The sequence below is a fragment of the Aquila chrysaetos genome, chromosome Z (genome assembly GCF_900496995.4).
Source record: "Aquila chrysaetos chrysaetos chromosome Z, bAquChr1.4, whole genome shotgun sequence".
NCBI classification, from domain to species: Eukaryota; Metazoa; Chordata; class Aves; order Accipitriformes; family Accipitridae; genus Aquila; species Aquila chrysaetos.
Window position 1 is genome coordinate 68,414,582 of NC_044030.1, and position 17,171 is coordinate 68,431,752.

General features: G+C 42.3%; 1 protein-coding gene across 1 annotated transcript in view; it reads left to right on the forward strand.

The window, feature by feature from the left end:
- Positions 1–2,854: 2,854 nt before the first annotated feature.
- LOC115336827 (chondroitin sulfate proteoglycan 4-like) overlaps positions 2,855–17,171 on the forward strand; it is a 44,795-nt gene continuing 30,478 nt past the window's right edge. The window contains exons 1-3 of the mRNA XM_030004433.1: positions 2,855–3,005; positions 12,685–12,848; positions 13,458–17,027. Coding sequence (XP_029860293.1) covers positions 2,921–3,005; positions 12,685–12,848; positions 13,458–17,027 — 3,819 coding nt within the window. The 5' untranslated portion in view covers positions 2,855–2,920. The remainder of the gene's footprint in view (positions 3,006–12,684; positions 12,849–13,457; positions 17,028–17,171) is intronic.

Here is a 17,171-nt window from a genome sequence, read left to right on the forward strand (position 1 = left end):
GAAGCTCTATTTCAACAACACTTTCATTTATAAGGCACTATTTGCTTAAGAAATTGTTACAGGAAAAGGATTTTCTTGCAGCCTCAGGACTCCCTCTAGTGTCATTACAGCTAGACTCTTCGGGGATCTGTATGGACCACTGCAGGTTTGTGTTTGCTTTCGGTGAAGACTACAGAGCACACCTCTGTAACTTATTTGTATCCGAGATGTTAAGAAGCTTTGATTCACTATGCTGCCCCTCCACTCAGGAAATCCAAGTTGCATATTTGTCATCTGACACAGTGTTAAATTAAAATTAAAATGTCAAATTAAAATATAATTTTAATGCAATAAATGTTGGGTTACCACTGCTTTATCTAAAGACTATTCATTTCTTCTATTTAGCTGGAGATCTTTACGTTATTAGCACAGGACCTCCCCTGACTGCTTGCAGCCAGCATTCAATCTTTCCTGTCAGAATTATCCAGGCATGTCTTCTGAGTGTTTATTACTTATCCACAACAGTGATTTCAGCGCAATTTAACCAAAACCAAAGCAATCTGTTAGAAGTTGTTTCAAAATATGTGGAGAGTTTTGGGTTTTTTTAAATTGGTTGAAAGCCTATGGGAACCCTAAGGAAGCCTTGGCTGAAGCAGCAATTTGCAGAGTATTGTTGGTTGAAAACTGAATAGAAACTAATCTCTAAAGTGGTTTCTGGTACCACACGAGACTCCTTTCTTCTCAGTGAAACCTTTCTCCAACCAAAACCAATAAAAAGAAACTGATGTGTAGTATATTATAGTGGTCAGTAACATCATGCATTCTGCTTTAATTACTAGACTGACAGGCTGTCAGATGCAAACAAGCAGATCTCCATCATTAATAGGGAAGAATCTGTCAACTAGCTGAATGATTTTTCACATTTGCACAGAAGTACTCAGCACTGAGGCTGACTACCGGATATGGAGCTGGCATACAGGAACTGTCCTACACAGGAGGAAGAAAGAACACAAACCAGAACATTTTACATACTGGATTTCTGCCTGTCTGCCCACATGACCAGGATTTTTTGTTTAGGAAACAAGTCCTGTCATGCTTTCAAGACATAAGAAATCCTTGAGTAATAAAAGTCAAAGATGATACCTCCTGCCTCTCATCCAAGCATCTTGCTGCACTATTTTTTTCCTAATGTGGTTTTGAGTATTACTTCCCAAGGCCTACAGTGCAAGTGATGCTGTCCCTTTTGGAGTATATCCAAGGACTCTCACGGCAAACTTCTCTGCACAGGGTTAGTGAAGCCAAGTACTCCTATCTGGGGAAATGTTAAGTCAGACCTGTGCAACACATGAATGGTGCAAAGGCAAAAATTTCCCCAGGCTTCTCCGCCACAGCACAGTTTCACTGCTGCACACCTGGAGGTCTGCTTTTCCAGTCCCAGTCATATTATCGATTGTTACTCCACATTAAATCCTTTTTATGCCCTTCTTGTTCACATCTTAGACTGACGCTCTTTTACAATTCCTTCTCCAGGTTTTTCACAAATCTTCTTTGAGTGACAGTCTGAAGAGAATGAAGTTTATTAGGCCTCTGCCTTTGAGATCTTTGATAAAGCTGTTAAGTGATATATGGGTGAAGATCACCCCCCCCGTAATTCCCCCCGGGCACCCCTCTCCCACCATGTACATTATTCTAAAAATGCAAAGACAGCAAAGCCTGCCAGAAATTGCTAAGGAAAATCTAGACTAAATGATGACTGCAAACCTCAAAGGAAGAGAATAACCAGACGGCTGACCCAGAAAAGAGATTCATGCCATCACCATTTTTCTTCTTTCTTCAGTTTTGGAATATTATCTTAGTTACTTACTCTGCTCGCTTAGTGTCAGATTTCAGGTCACAAATTCCAGTCCTATGTGTAAGGGAGTAACAAGTTAAAAAAACAACCGACCTGTTGAGACACATTGCAATGCACCCCGCCAGCTGATAACATCAGAGCAAATTTTATGACTGCAAGGCTGTTCCTGGCACGGATGAAGTATGTAACTGAAGGCACGTCTGCATATTTGAATTAAGTATGATAAGTGGCTTATACAACAGCGGTTCAAGTGTGTTCTTTAAAACATTTTCTAAACTGAAACCTTGTGCTTTCAAGCACAGGATACCAACAACGAGGTGTGAAATGCAGAACTTTGCCTAATTTGAATACTGGTTATAATCACCTCACTTTATGTTCCAAATGCTTTGTCTACCTGTTACACGTTTCTCCCATAAAGAGGTATGATGCCCTTCTTTACGCACCGTATGCAAATACTGTGGAGGGACGGGGCCGCTCCAGCGAGGAGCGGGGAAGACTCTGCGGACACCTCAGAGCAGCCTCCTCCGGCCGAGACCCCGAGAGGGCGTACCGCCGGCGAGCGACGGGCAACAGCTACCAAGGGCATCCGGGCAGTTCCCGTCTGACGCAAAGACAAAACTACAGCCGTGAGAAGAGCCAAGCCTGTCCCTGGGGGCAAGCGGCCCAGGGACGCTCTGCAGCCTCCGTCCTCGGAGCAACAAAACCCCGGGCGGCCTGGCCTCGCCGCACGGTGTAACTTAGGGCTGGCGTGACCGCTGTGTAGGAGGCCTGGCAGCCCGCGGGGCTCCTCCGGGCCTTGCGCTGCCCGCCGGGGGTCAGGCAGCCGCCGGGGGCCAGGCAGCCGCCGCCCCAGAGGGGCGGCCCAGGGCCGCGGGGAGGCGCGCGGGCCCGTCTCCCGTCCCAGGCCAGCGTTTCTTCTGGAGCGGGGGGCGGGACGTGGGAGCCGCTGCGCTGTGAGGAGGGAGGAGGCCGTCGCGGAGCGCCGGGCCGCGGCGGTGACACTCTCCCGCCGCTCCCCGCCCCGGCGCCTCCGCCGGCGGTGGGTGGTGCCCGGCCGGGCCGCGGCTCCGGCCCCGCCGCCGCAGCGGCATGGCGGGCGGGCGGGGGGCCAGCGCGCCCGCCGCCCTGCGGGTGCTGCTGGCGCTGCTGGCCGCCAGCCGGCCGGCTGTCGCAGGTAGGGCTGGCCGCGGGGCGCCGCCATGGCGGGAGGCGCCGGCGGCCGGAAGGCACCTGCGCCGGGCGAGGCGGGGAAGGGGGGCGGCCCGGCGCCGGCTGACCGGCAGGCCCCCGGCGCGGTGGGGAGATGCGCCGCGGGCTCGGTCCTCCGGCTGCCGGGCTAAGGTGGGGCTCGCCTGAGAGCTGAAGCGGGCTTTTCGCCGGTGGATTCGGCGAAAGGGAGCGGCCCGCCCGGAGGGTGCCCCGCTGCCCCGGCCCGGCGGAGGGCGGCGGGGCGTGCGGCGCCGTGGGCCCGGTCTCCGGGCCGGCAGCCCCGGCGGGCGAGGCCCGGCAGCAGCCGCAGCCGCAGCCCCTCGGCGTGGGGCGGGAGCCGGGCTGCGCGGCGGAGCGGGGTGGCTGGCGGGCAGCTCGGGGCGCCGGTGCTTTTCCGACAGCGGCCTCGCAGGTGCTGGGGGCAGCAGGCGTGTTGTGAAGGCGTAGGCGTCCCCTTCCTCGGAGGTGAAGGCCGAGCCTCTCAGCTCGGGTTTGAGCCTGTGTCGATGGCTGTTTCCCGCCCCACAGCGGAGATACTGGGACTTGACAGAGCTAGACTTGCTAATAAAAACAAACAAAACCCAAGCAACATGGATTACCACCCCTCTCCCCCTCCCCCTTTTTTTTTCAATCATAACTGCAGTATGTCACAAGGAAAGCGCTAAGGCACATGCGAGAATATGCCCTGTGATTCCTTCCCCAGCTTTAGTGTGCATGTGAACTAGCAGTCCCGACGTTAAGTATTGGCCAGCAACTGCGGGTATCTGTTTTTTGGCATCAAAATTCAGCTGTCTTACATCTGGCTTTTCAACATGCCGAGGGTCTGCAGCTGTCGGTGATGCGCGTTAAGTGCAGGTCTTGCGTGGTCACCAAGACCACCATTGGGACAGCCAAAAACTTCAGCTGGGAATTTCTTTTTCTTCTTCTGTGACACATTTTCAAGTAAATTGTAATTAGAGCATCCAAGACTGGCAATAAAGTTTATTATTTAAATACCTCTTTAAAATAATGGACCAGCAGGCAGTTGCAGAAGTGTGCTTTTTCGTACTGTGCAATCCCATGTGACATGAACCAATTGCTGTAACTCCCTTTCTTTAGAAATGTCGAGTGTGTTGTTGGTTTCTGTGATTGTATGGTGGCTGTTTTCACTACATGGGAAGACTAGTTAGAAACGAGCTAATATTTAATTGTAACTTTAAAAAATAGTTTTCAGTTCTTCAGAGATTAATGAAGGCTGAATTGGTAGTTTTTCTTACAGGATTAATTTCAGATATTAAAAATTAAATATACCTCTCTTGTCTTTCCACAAGAGAATTTCAATGTGTGGAGCTCTAAGTGATGTTCTTACTGGTTTTGTGAACAAAAAGCCTGCATGCAGGGTAGGGGGGAATTTTTTTATTGCTTGGTAGAGATGTCTCAGAGCTATCAAGGCTGTCAGGGAGATCTGATTGCCACTGAAATTTCTGTAGTAATAGTAGTGTTTTCTTAAATGTCATGATGAAGGGTTTTGTCATTGATTTTGCTGGCAGTAACGTTAGGCCAACCAGTACTGCTTTGAAAATGTGAAGCTGACGAACTACTTTATGCCTCACTGTTGCAGTAGTGTCCTTCATCCCCGGTGTTGCAGGCTGTGCAAGGCAAAGCCAGAGCCAGAGGGTACATTTCCAAACTGCAAACTGCAAGGTAGGGGCATCAGCAGCGCAGCCTGCTGCTGCTTGTGCTAACCTAGGTGCAGCAGTGCAGGATGCTCCGGCTGAGCTGCCTTCAAGCTCAGCTCACCCGGGCCATGTGGACTTGCATCGCTACCAGGTGAGCATGTTAAATTCCAGCTCTCCTATTTTACTCCAGCTGCTGCTATAGCTATAGCCATACCCAGAGATAGAGAGTTCCTGCTCCCAAAAATCTTAGAGTGAAATGGAAATCCAGTCAAAGGCTGGAAGGAAAAAAAGCACTAACAGCTTCTTACAGGCAGTGAACTGAAATAAGGTGTTAAATGGTTTTCACAATTCTTCAGTGTGTTTCTGTGATAGAACCAGAAATTAATGTCAGCTCTGTTCATTTGATGTTCAGTGCTTTAACTACAGGCCCATCTTTTATCTGGAAATCACAGAATCATAGAATGTTTTGCATTGGAAGGGACCTTTAAACATCATCTCGTCTGGTATGTAAAGCATTTATAGATGCAACACAAGGATGTTCCTCACTGTGTACATTTTAGGTGAGCGTAAGAGGCTTACAGACTCTAATAGTGTTTGATTTACACACAAAATCTCACTGTAAATCCTACACTGAGAAAGTGTGAATCAACCCTGAGAATTCACTTTTGAATAATAGTTACATTAGCCTTCAAGGGCATTCCCAGTGAATCTGGCAGCTCCCTTTTCCACTTCCATTTTTCCCTTGCCCCTTGTGTGCTGTTGATGTCATCTGCTACAAGCTTAGATAAGAGGACAAAGATGGAAGTAGTATTTTTTCATTATGAAGTGTCCTATTTGGGTTCTTTGTTTTCTTTCTGTCATTCTGCTGCATTATTTCTGCTCTTTGTCCTTGTACCAAAGCTTCATTAACCAAACTTGTGTTTTGTGACGTATCAGCACTGTGTTTTGGAGAGTCTAAGATTTGTAAGCAAACCCGTATTACCTGAGGTATTCTGTGGTACTGGTAGTGCTTTTCAGTCTCACCAGTTGAATTTGATCAAATCTGTGATCAAATGAGGTCAGGTTGCAATCAGAAACTTGGGAAAAAACAGCTACAAATTTGATTCTTCACTGCTGTTCAGGAGCAAAAAAGCAAATATGAAATTACTTCAAGAAAGTAATTGCTGTCAAATGTTATTTTTCTGACTGCTAGTTTACGTAAGCTTTGAGTCACCAGAACTGATAATCGTTATTTCTAGAATATGCAGCTCCTGACAACTCCATGAAACCTACAGCAATTTCTTTTACTATTTGCATTATATTTTAAAAGACAGTCATTTTTGTCACTGATGTGCTGTAAATTCTAGGCAGACCTTTCCAAAGTTCCAACAAAATGTTAGCCATGTAAAATATTTTGCCTGGAAGAATTATTTTTGAGTTAGGACAGCTTCATAAAATGAATTCTTCTTTTATCATATCTTCATAGCAGCTTTTTCATACCACTTGGAGAAACTTTAGTATAAATTAATCACTTTTAAAGTAATTGTATGTGAGTGCTAGAACCCAATATCTGTTTCTCCAAAATATTTTTATATACTCTGAAGTTAGGTTTGTTCTATAGTTACAATGGTTTCAAACACATTACTGGCAGATTCAAGGTGAAAGAAGGAAATACAACTAGATAGGGAAATAAATGTACAAATCACAAAATTTTGGAATAGTGCAGTGTGTGAAAGAATCACTTTGGCTCAGGTGTTCTGATAAATGGTTCCAGCTAAGTTCCTCAGCACAAGACTGAAACATGATAAAGCTACAAACTTCTGTAGTGTCAGTATTTGTACACTACGGAATTCACTTTGGAGAGGACTGACAGCTTTTCTGGTGGTGCAGTAATTGAAGTCGTGGACCTGGGTGTGAAGCTCTGTTAGCTGGAAGGAGGTAGAGAACTGGTTTGGTTCTGTGGGGCAGCCCTAAACATGTTTATAGTGTAGAATGTGAGCCCATGCAATAACTCCAAATGTATTCTTTAATCTCTCATTCTGCCTTTTTTCTGGCAGAGGGCTGTTGGAAGCTTGTTACATTGGGTACCTGGAATTTGGTACTCTTTCACTAATGTTCTCTCACTTTTTAATCTGTCTCTACTTGTGCTGTACAATCAGAGTAAATGAGGCTTTTAAAAGTTATTACTATCACAACAGCTTATTTATATTTGGTATTAATAGGCTCTGAACACTTGTTTCAATCACTCAAATCCTATCCCAAGGGAGAGTCTTCCTATTATATTTATGTTGCAGGTTGCATGCTGTTTTTCCTGTGGTGTAGGGAAACAAAGTTGGGACCTGCATCTTCATCCTTTGGGACCTGCATATTTTGTCTTAGTTACAGCAGAAGCTATTTGAGACTGAAGGTGTCTCTCATTGTTTGCTTAGCATTTAGTGCATGAGAACCCTTAATGAGGCTTCAAGCTGTACTTCTATATAGCCTGAAAGTATTCTTACGATGTGGAACCCTGCCGTCATCTCTAGATTGCGCAACCCTGCCATGTCTCACTGGGGCACCCTAAAAGACTTGGTAGTACAAAAGAAACTTATCAGTATGAAAAACAATGGCTCTGTTTTGAGAATGGAGGGACAAAGGCAGAGAGGGGGGACAAAGTTATACCGCTTTGATTTCTTTGCAGCCCTGAAGTGAGCTCTCACAGAATGTGCCTAGTAGTCTCATGTGTGAAAAGGTCTGCTCTGCAAAAGGAGAGATCATGCCTTTTTCACCAAATGCAGGGAGAAACAGGCTGCACTCTTAGCCAGAGCTTCTACTTGCACATCCAAAATAGCAGAGAGTCAAAAACATACCCAAATTTGTCAACAGACAGATAGAAAACCACTGTTGCCTGGAAGATTATTATTTATCTGAGCTACCAGTCTGTGCCACTTGATTTCTGTTCCTGTTACACTTTTGTGAATGAGCTGCAGGGGACAAATCTTCAAGGTGCAAATCTCAGCTGGACAATGGGAAGACTATTTATTTGAATAATTAGAACAGGTCTTGCCTCTAGATATACTACAGGTGATGAAGCCAGTACCTCACCAGTCACAACTGATGTTGTATGTGCTTGCTGCACTTTGAGTATGCTGTTAGGATGGATGAATTAACCTTTACTTTAACTTTGCATTTTTCACATAGGAAGATAAGTACCTTTATTTTCTTGAAGGGACGTTGTACAGTTGGAGTATCTTGGGAGGCGTGTGCATCAGACATCTAGTGGATAAGGACCTTGTCTGTGTTTGGGGCTCCTAGATACCAGTGCACCACAGGACGACAGTAGATGGTGAGACAGCAGGTTCAAAACTAGCGAATTTGATTCCCCCCTCCCCCTTCTTCTTTTTAATTCCTTTTTATACAGCCAGCCTGTAGAGCTTACTGGTACAGATTATTAGTGAGGCCACTGCAAGAACTGTGGTCTCAGCTGAGGAGTTACTGTGGCACAGAAGTGATTCTTGTCTTTGCAGCTGACAGCAAACAAGCCAACCAAACCTCCTGGTATGGCAGTTCTGGAGTTTGGAGAGGATCCTGACTGAAAATACATGGGCTATGTTAGATTTAATCCTTTACTTTTATGATTTTATCTTTAGTGACTAAGTAGTGTAATAGATTGCATGACTGCCCCCACTGCCCCGCTCCTTGCCCCTCCCCCCTCCCCCCCCCCAACAAGTCATATATAGTTGTTTTCAATCAAATTAGCAGGCTTGAAATGGTTTGGGAACAGTTTGTCTGAGCAGCAGTAATTTTGTGGCCTAATTATGACATTTATTGTAGTGTTGAAAACAGAAGATCAATATATTGGGTATTAAAGGTAAACAAATGTTTTTGTCTACATCAGAAGGATTTAGGATGTCTGAATATACTTTTAAGTGTTACCTACATTGTTTTTCCTTACGCTATAGGCTTCTGGCCAAAGCATTATCTTTAAAGGGCCCTGGCACTGATACCTCCTGAACATTTTTAAGACAAAAACATTGTCCAAATACTCTCTTACATGGGAACTACGTAATTTTTCTTTCCTATTGAAGATCAAATTATGTGTTTCAATTTTTTTTCATGGAAGAGGGTGGTTATTAAAGGCAGGGGAGGGATCTGCTAAAATGTCCCTCTTTTTCATCTGCTGTGAATGTAAAAACCTTTATGGATTACGTGAGTATAGAAGTCTTTCTGGGTTACTGTTCAGGCACAGTAGGGAAAGCCTTTCCGTATGACTGTCTTTGGGAAGAAGGTGTAAAAGGGATCCGAAGAAGGAAAGGTTTGAGGTATGTGGAGCTTTGGCTGTCCACAGTGGAGACCAAAAGGAGTTGAGCAGACATGAAGTCTGCATTAAATTACTTCCAGTTAAGAAGTGAGCATGGGATTGTGATTCCAAGATCACTGTTCTTCCTTATGATGCCTATGCATTGCTGAGAAGATTCATAATCTAGTCTGAAATGAGAAATACTGACAGCAAAAAATGGGAAAAAAGAAAAAAATCCCTTCCTTCAATTAGCTCTTTAGTCTAGGATTTGTTGTTGGATGGATGTGCGTAGCTCATGATAACTGTGTAGTAAGTCCCAGTTTGGTTTCTTGTACATATATTTCTAGGGAGTTAGTTTTGGCAATGGGGAAGAGACAAGGCTTTTATTGCTTTGCACTTTGAGCACAGAAACCAAGAGAAAAATTATTTAAGGTGTATCTGTTTGTTGAATTTGATTATATTTTTAACACTGGAGAATGAAAGCTGCACAAAAGGATAAAATGCCAGCCTAATGCCACCACTAGATGACTAGTGAAGAACCTTTTGCTCTGTGATTATGAAGGCTTTTGCTGTGCCTCGCCTGGTTTCTCATGGTTACTTCTAAGAAACCTGTGGACAGAGCTGGAATCTTCAGTAAAATTACTTGAAACAACATTCTCAAAACTTACACTTCCCATATAAATGTTACCTGTTATGATGGAAATATTAGGAAGGATTTGTAACCCCAGTGTGGTACTTCTAGTCAGACTTGAGGGTTGGCTCTCAGGGAGAAGGAAGAGATGAGGACCACAAATGAGCCAGTAACTCAGGTTGAACAGATCTTTAAATTGGCATTCCATGTGATTATGCCTCTATTTTTTTGAGCCTTTGTGTATATGTGTCCCTGTCCATGAAGGGACATTATAGCTGACGTAGATCTGGCTGTTATTCTCAGGTGCTTCTACCCATCTTTTCACTTTGAGGCATAGAGCTGTTAGAGAATAGGTTGTCTGCCCAGGTACTCCAGAGGAATTGTTCCCTATATGATGTGTTGAATTTGCCTGTTCCAGTAGCAAGGGAGCTTCAATGCTGGTATTGTTGGTTGAATGTCACTTACTTTCCATAATGGTATGGTTAACATCAGATGGTCCATGACAAAATGTCCCCTTTTCAAAAGCTGTGGTACCAGATTCATTTTGAGGTCACTCATAACGCAGTTTCAGCCAGAAATCATTCTAGAAGTGTTGGCTCTAGAGGAGCTTGATTCCTATATTATGGTAACATGCTTTTTAGTTTGGTGTGTACTGAAGCAGAAATCACACCAAGGCAGTGTAGGTGGTCTTGGCCCAAGATCTCATTTAGTGCTGGATCAGTGCCTAGGCTGATGCTGAGCTTCCTGCCCCACCTTCAGTGATGGATTCTGACTATGAAGTGTTTAATGGAAGGCAAAAGCTTTAACTTATGTTTCTTTTTTCTTTTCCAGGAAATTCATGTATAGTATAAACACCAAACTGTTTCCCAGTGGCACACTACAAAATATTGACTCTGCAACTTCATTTCTAGTTATTCTAAATTGCACTTAATAAGCAATGGATAAGTTTACCTGGAACATATATTAGAGCTCTCTGGTGAAAGCTTCTTTTATGCTAGAAGTAAACTGGTGGGGAAGAATTCCTTTTTGTTCAACTTGGAACCAATTTTTCTATGCACAGTGGTGACTCGTCCTTTGCAAGAAATATGTGTACTTCAGTAATCTGAAAATCTTTCCTGTGTTTCTCTGGGTACTTAATATAACACACTGTTACATAGCTTTTGGCTGTGGGGTTTGTTGAAATCTTCTTCTTGGGAAAGCCACCTAGAATTTTTATGTATATTACAGCAAGTTTTTAGATATTAGTAATGATTGTTTCATGAAACGGCTGGTTAACGAGACCTTTGATTTGGTACTCTGAAATGTGCAGACTCAGTTCAGAGTCTGAGTTAAAGTTACACTTTGTAAGCGTCATCAGAGTGTGTTAGATTCAGCAGAGGGACAGCTAATGTAGAGCTAGGAACAAACCTCAAAAGTCCTCTGCAGTTACACTTAATTTTGAAAAGAACTGTGTTAAAATGAGAAAGTTGTCTCAGAATGAAGCTAAAAGCTGCAAAATAAATATTTAACTGGTGGCATCCTTAAAGAGCTGTGTCCAAACACAGCTGAAGCATCATAAACCCTGGCAGATGTAATGTGAAAATAGACAGGCCTGAAAAAAACCCAAAGGTCAAGGATCAGCTAGCTGAAGGAATCAAAGCTTTTACTAAATCCTTCTTAAATACATCAAGGACAGAAACCCTGCAGAGGGTCTGTGCAGCCAGTTGATTAAGTTATCAGTATAAAAGAAGCACTCAGAAAGGGCATGGCTACTACAGAGAAGCTAAACAAAATGGTGTTTACTGCTAATTGGGAGGAGTCCCAAACTGAAATTCATTTTTTTGGGTGGGAAGGAGAGGGGTTGACCTAAAAAAACTCAGTGATGAAATTGCTCACTTCCTAAGGGTAGTGTCTGATCTCATGCTTTAAAATCCCTGGGTACCTGAAGCCTGGTGGGTGGCAAATGTTATGCCAAAGTTTAAAACAGGAATGACCAGGGGACTGTAAGCCTGACATCCATACCATTCAAATTTATAGATAGTGTAACAAAGGATAGAAGATGCAGAAGTAAGTAGGATCAACTTGGGAAGAGTCAGTAGGATTTCTTTGAAGATAAGTTCTGCTTTACAAACCTCTTGGAGTTTTCTTAATGGGGGTGGGGAAGATGACTAAGATTTAGATTCCCAAAAGGCTTTTGGTAGAGTTTGACGTCCAAGGCTTTTGAGCAGCCATTGGATAGGAATGCAGGGCTTTGTATATTAAGTAATGGATTAAAAGATAGGAGGACGGGTAAATGATTGGGGTTTTTTTGTTTGGTTTTTTTTTTTTTTTTTTTGCGTAGGAGGAAAGTTAACCAGCAGAGTTCTTGAGGATTTGGTCTTGGGACCTGTGCTATTCAGTGCAGTAATAATGGGGATGGTAAAGCCAGTGAGTAGTCAAATGAGAAAGTTTGCTGGTGTTACTGTTCTTCAAGGCAGAAAAGAGGAGAGAAGAGGGTGAAGGTGGCCTGTACAGAACTGAGTGACTGGCCAGCAGGGCAGCAGAGGTGGTTGGAGACTGCATACAGGAAACAAGAGGGCACTTCAGCCTGGAAAAGAGATGGATGAGAACATATGAAAGAACCACAAAGGTGGCAGGAGACCTGTGGGTCTTCTCATCAAAGATGACAAAAGATGTCTCTGACAGAGATACAAGAGCATGTTGAAGATGAAGATGTTTCCAAAGAGAAAATAAAGGAGTACCTCAGAGAGAAATCCTTTGACAGTTACAAAATAGACCAACTGTGACAAGCTCAGGAAAACACCTGAAACAAAAAAATAATTGGAAGAGTATTTGAAGGAAAGTATTAAATATGATTGCACTGTTCTTAGGATTCCCTGTTGTCACTGTCGGAAGTAGAATACTGGGCTATATTGACTGCTTGTCCATACTGGTGTGGCCACTGGGCTCTTACCCAGTTGCTTGGACTGGTGAATTTGATATCTGAGATCTATTTTCCTTCATACCTAAATAAGTATATAGAGAGTTAATATAAGTTTTTTATATATATTTAGCTGTAGATAAGGAAAAGGGGTTTTTTTGTGTGACTAAATCTCCTGCTTGTTTTCCTTTCTTTCAGTATCATTTTATGGTGATAGCTTTGTGGAGTTGAACATGGCAGAAGCATCCTCTCAGACATCCTTACAGTTGCGCTTTCGAACAAGCAAGCCACATGGACTGCTTTTTCTTGCAGCTGGGAAGAAGGATTATTGTTTAATGGAACTACGCTCAGGAAATTTACAGGTATGGTTTATAATTATAGCTAAAAAGATATGTGTAGCCTGTATTGTTTAGTGTTTTCCTTTAAGCTGTTATCTATAACAATTCTGAAAGTTTATTTTTTAAAAAATGGAAAAATCACATAATACAATTGATAATTTCAAAAGATGGTCTTTATTTCTTACAATGATAGTTATTAAAATCGGCCTCTAAAAGCCTTTTTGATCTCTAGATCTTAAAATCAAGGTCATTGTGTTCCAAGTATGGGGTTCAGTAAAGGCAAAATTCCAGATTTGTTGATGTTAGCATCATAGAAAATGTTTGGATCCAAGTAATAGTTTTTCTGCAAGGTAAGTTCTTGAAAGATCATTGTCACTTGGGTTCTCAGGAGTTGTTGGTCCTAGCAGAACTGCAGAGGAGTCTATTCCCTCTTCTGCAATTATTCAAGTCATATTTGTGATGGCAAGTAAACCTACACAAAAATCTAGTGGGATTTTATTTTTTCAATTATATTTTGTAAATGATGTGCTTAATATGAAAAGTTATGAAAATTAATGTATTAAATATATCTTAATATATGATTATGAAAAATACCACTTTGGATTTTGATAGTTAAAATTCTGTCTCTTGCAGTTGAGAATTAACTTTGGCATGGGGGAACGAGTACTGCATTCTCAGCAAAGATCTCAGCTGAATGATTTAGCTTGGCACCTGGTTGAACTACGTCATGAACATGATGATGTCACATTGGTAATTGATAAACATGATAGAACTAGTGCAAAAATGCCTGGAATTCTCTATGAATTAAATATTGATTATGGATTCTACATAGGTGGTACTAGTAAACTTGATGTTCCCTACCTTGTTGGAGCACTACCTAGTTTCCGAGGATGTATTGATGATGTGTTGTTCAATCAGCTAGACATTCTGATGCCTCTGAGACCTTCTCCTGGCTTTAAAAATGTCCATGAAGTTTTGGTGGGATGCAGTGATGAATTCTTTGCAGATGAAGATGAACCCATTAGTTTCTTCAGTTCCAGATCCTATGTTTCTTTCCCATCATGGAATGTTGATGATGAGGGAATCTTGGAGTATAAATTGCAAACCTCAGCTGCACGTGGCTTGCTGCTTTACCATCCTGGGCAAGCGGGAGATTTCATTGCAATGGAAATGGAAGATGGATTAATTAAAGCCTATGTTGGAAACCATAAAAGTAGAACACAGCTTTCCTCTTGTAGGTCAGTCAATGATAGTCATTGGCACTACATCAAACTGAAATTTACTGCAGAATATTTGCAGCTGACATTGGATGAAGAAACTGTGAAAAAATCATTGCCTCTCCACAGTAAGCTGCCGCTTTTGAAGGGGTCTCTCTTTGTAGGTGGTATAGATGACAGCACACGGTCAGAAGTGATTAAGTTAGAGCTAATCTCGGTGTCTGGGAAGTATGCTAGAGGAGGATCCTTCAAAGGTTGCTTAAGAGACCTGAAAGCCAATTCAGAAAAGAAATCACTGAAGAATGTTCTGGTGACAAAGGACATATCAGCTGGATGTGAAACGAAGACTGCTTTTAATACAAATCTTTCTTTAGAGATGGCTTTAAAGAGCCCTACTGTGAAAGCAGCCCCAACATTTGCCATTTCCCCTGAAAACTCTGTCTCTCTGGGCAAGGAAGACAAAAGCCACCTCTTAGTTCTAAGTAACTTGATTGTGCCAGAGGGTGGACAAGCTTCACTTGAATCTAAACATATTAAAGTCAACATAGACTTTCAGAAATTAGGGATTCATCAATCACAAATTCTTTTTGAAATAAAGGAACCACCCTCTCATGGAGACTTGAAACTAGATGTTGAACCAGTGCAGGAGGTAAATACATTTACTATGCAGGATATGTGGCAAGGGAAGATTCTTTATGTCCATGATGGCTCTGAGGACACTTACGATTATTTTAATTTCTCCATTTCTACCAGCAGTGAGAAGATTGTACCTCCATATTTGCAAGGAAATAAGCAGCATGTGTTTCACATTACTGTCACTCCAGTAAATGATGCGCCTGAGATCACACTTCCCGAGGGAAACTTGCTTCTTCTCTTAGAGAACTCAAAGAAACGTTTGACTAATGATCTGATAAAAGTTCTAGATAAGGATACAGATCCTGTGGGTCTCAGTCTTTCAGTACTTGGAAATCTGAATGCAGATGCAGGATTTTTAGAAAATTCAAAACATCCTGGAAAAGCTATTACTACTTTTTCTAATGAGGACTTAAGAGAAGGCACTGTTTTCTTTGTCCACACAGGTGTCAAGAACTCAAGGATTGTTCTGAGGGCAAGTGATGGTGAGAAGGTGAGCAACACTGTTGTATTACGTGTTATGGCAGTTCCTTTGGATTACAGAGTTGTCAATAACTCAGGAATAAAACTACACCAAGGTGTTACAGCTCTGATCACACCTAGGCATCTGGCAGTTGAAACAAATGCTAACCTCCAGGAGCTGGAGATACGGTATGAGATCACAGAGGCACCCCTGTTTGGGGAAGTACAAAGGCAGCATTCAAGGGGGGAGTGGAAGCAAGTCAACTCTTTTTCTCAACGCTCTGTTCAGCGTAGCCGTGTGAGATACTGTAGCACTTTCAAAGAAATTCAGCTGGAAAATGTTACTGACCAATTTAAATTCAAAGTTAGCATAGGAAACAGAATCAGTGAAGAGCATGTGTTTCCAATCAAAGTGAAATGGTTAAGGTACAGTTTACTGAAACATGCTCCTCTAGAAATCGAGAAAACAAAAAGGAAGTACTTGAATTCAGATAATCTTTTTGCTGTGATTGTGGATCTAGAAATACCTGAAGATGACCTTCATTTTAAATTGCTGTCCCTACCAAAGAATGGACAGATACTGCTTAATGACCAGCCTTTGAAAAAAGATTCAGTGTTTAGCCAGAAAGATATTACTGATCAAAAAGTGGCATATGAAGTAATCAGCAGATACCATGAAGACAACCGTGATTCATTTAGATTCCTCATTTCTACAAAGTATGTGGAATCAAATTTATATGACTTTGAAGTCTACATCAAATCAGATTTCAGAAACATTATTTTGACTAACAATGGCCTTACTGTTACTGAAGGTGAAGGAGAGTTAATAACAAGCACGAAATTGTTTGTCCAAACACTGGATAATAAAACTTTCCAATATAAAGTTGCACAGTTTCCTAAGCATGGGAAATTAAAACTCATTAATTTTTCAGGCTCATTCAAGAGTAATGATAATCTCACCACTTTCACTAACAAAGATATAACTGATAAGCGCCTTATGTATGTGCATGATGATTCTGAGACAGTGTTTGATGAATTTGTTGTCAGAGCTTCCAGTGAAGAGTCAGGAAAGTTGGCAAACTTTGATCCAGAAGTAGAACCTTTGTCAGTAGAAATTAGATTCAACATTTCTGTCCAGCTGAAGAATGATGAGAAACCAGTACGTGTAATTGATAAGATGTTTAACATAGTGAGAAATGGGCAGCGATTATTAACTTTGGCAGATCTTTGCTATCATGATCCTGATTCTGATTTTGATGATGGACAGTTGCTATATACTAGACGTGGCATTTCCAATGGGGACTTGGTGCTAACAAATGATACTTTGCACAGACTCTACCAATTCAAACAAGTGGACCTGGAGCAAAAGCAAGTTCTGTTTAAACACCGCGGTGCAGATTTTGGGCGTTTTGTGCTCTTTGTGACGGATGGCAAGCACTATACCTCTTTGCTTCTAGAAGTTAGTGCCACTGATCCTTACGTGAGGTTGGCAAATAATACAGGCTTGTTGGTTCAAAAAGGGAAAGAGGAAACTGTTGCAACAGCTAACCTAAGTGCTATTACAAACCAAGACATAAGAAATGATCATGAGCTTACATATGAGATATTCTCTTTCCCAAAATATGGAAGAATATATGTAAATAATCTATTGATGGATTCCTTTACTCAGTTTGATCTGATAAAGGGGTACGTGACCTACAGGCATGATGACAGCGACAACCTTATTGACACATTTAACTTTACAGTCCGTGCTAGAGAAGTCCATCTGGATGCTGGAGTGCATGTTCGCATATATTTGGAAGGTCATCAGTGGCCACCAAGGATTGTGAACAAAAACAATCTCTTGGTTGAAGAAGGAAAACCAGTTAAAATCAGTAAAAGAAAACTGCAGGTAAGTTAACTGTGCTGTCCTTTTCTGCAATCTTGTAGCAAGTTTTCTTCACTGCTTTCTCAGCCATTGCAGTGTGGTTAGTCTCTCTCTTCTTTAACTTCTTTTAGTTCTCACTAACATGAATGTGTTCTGGATGCTTAATTC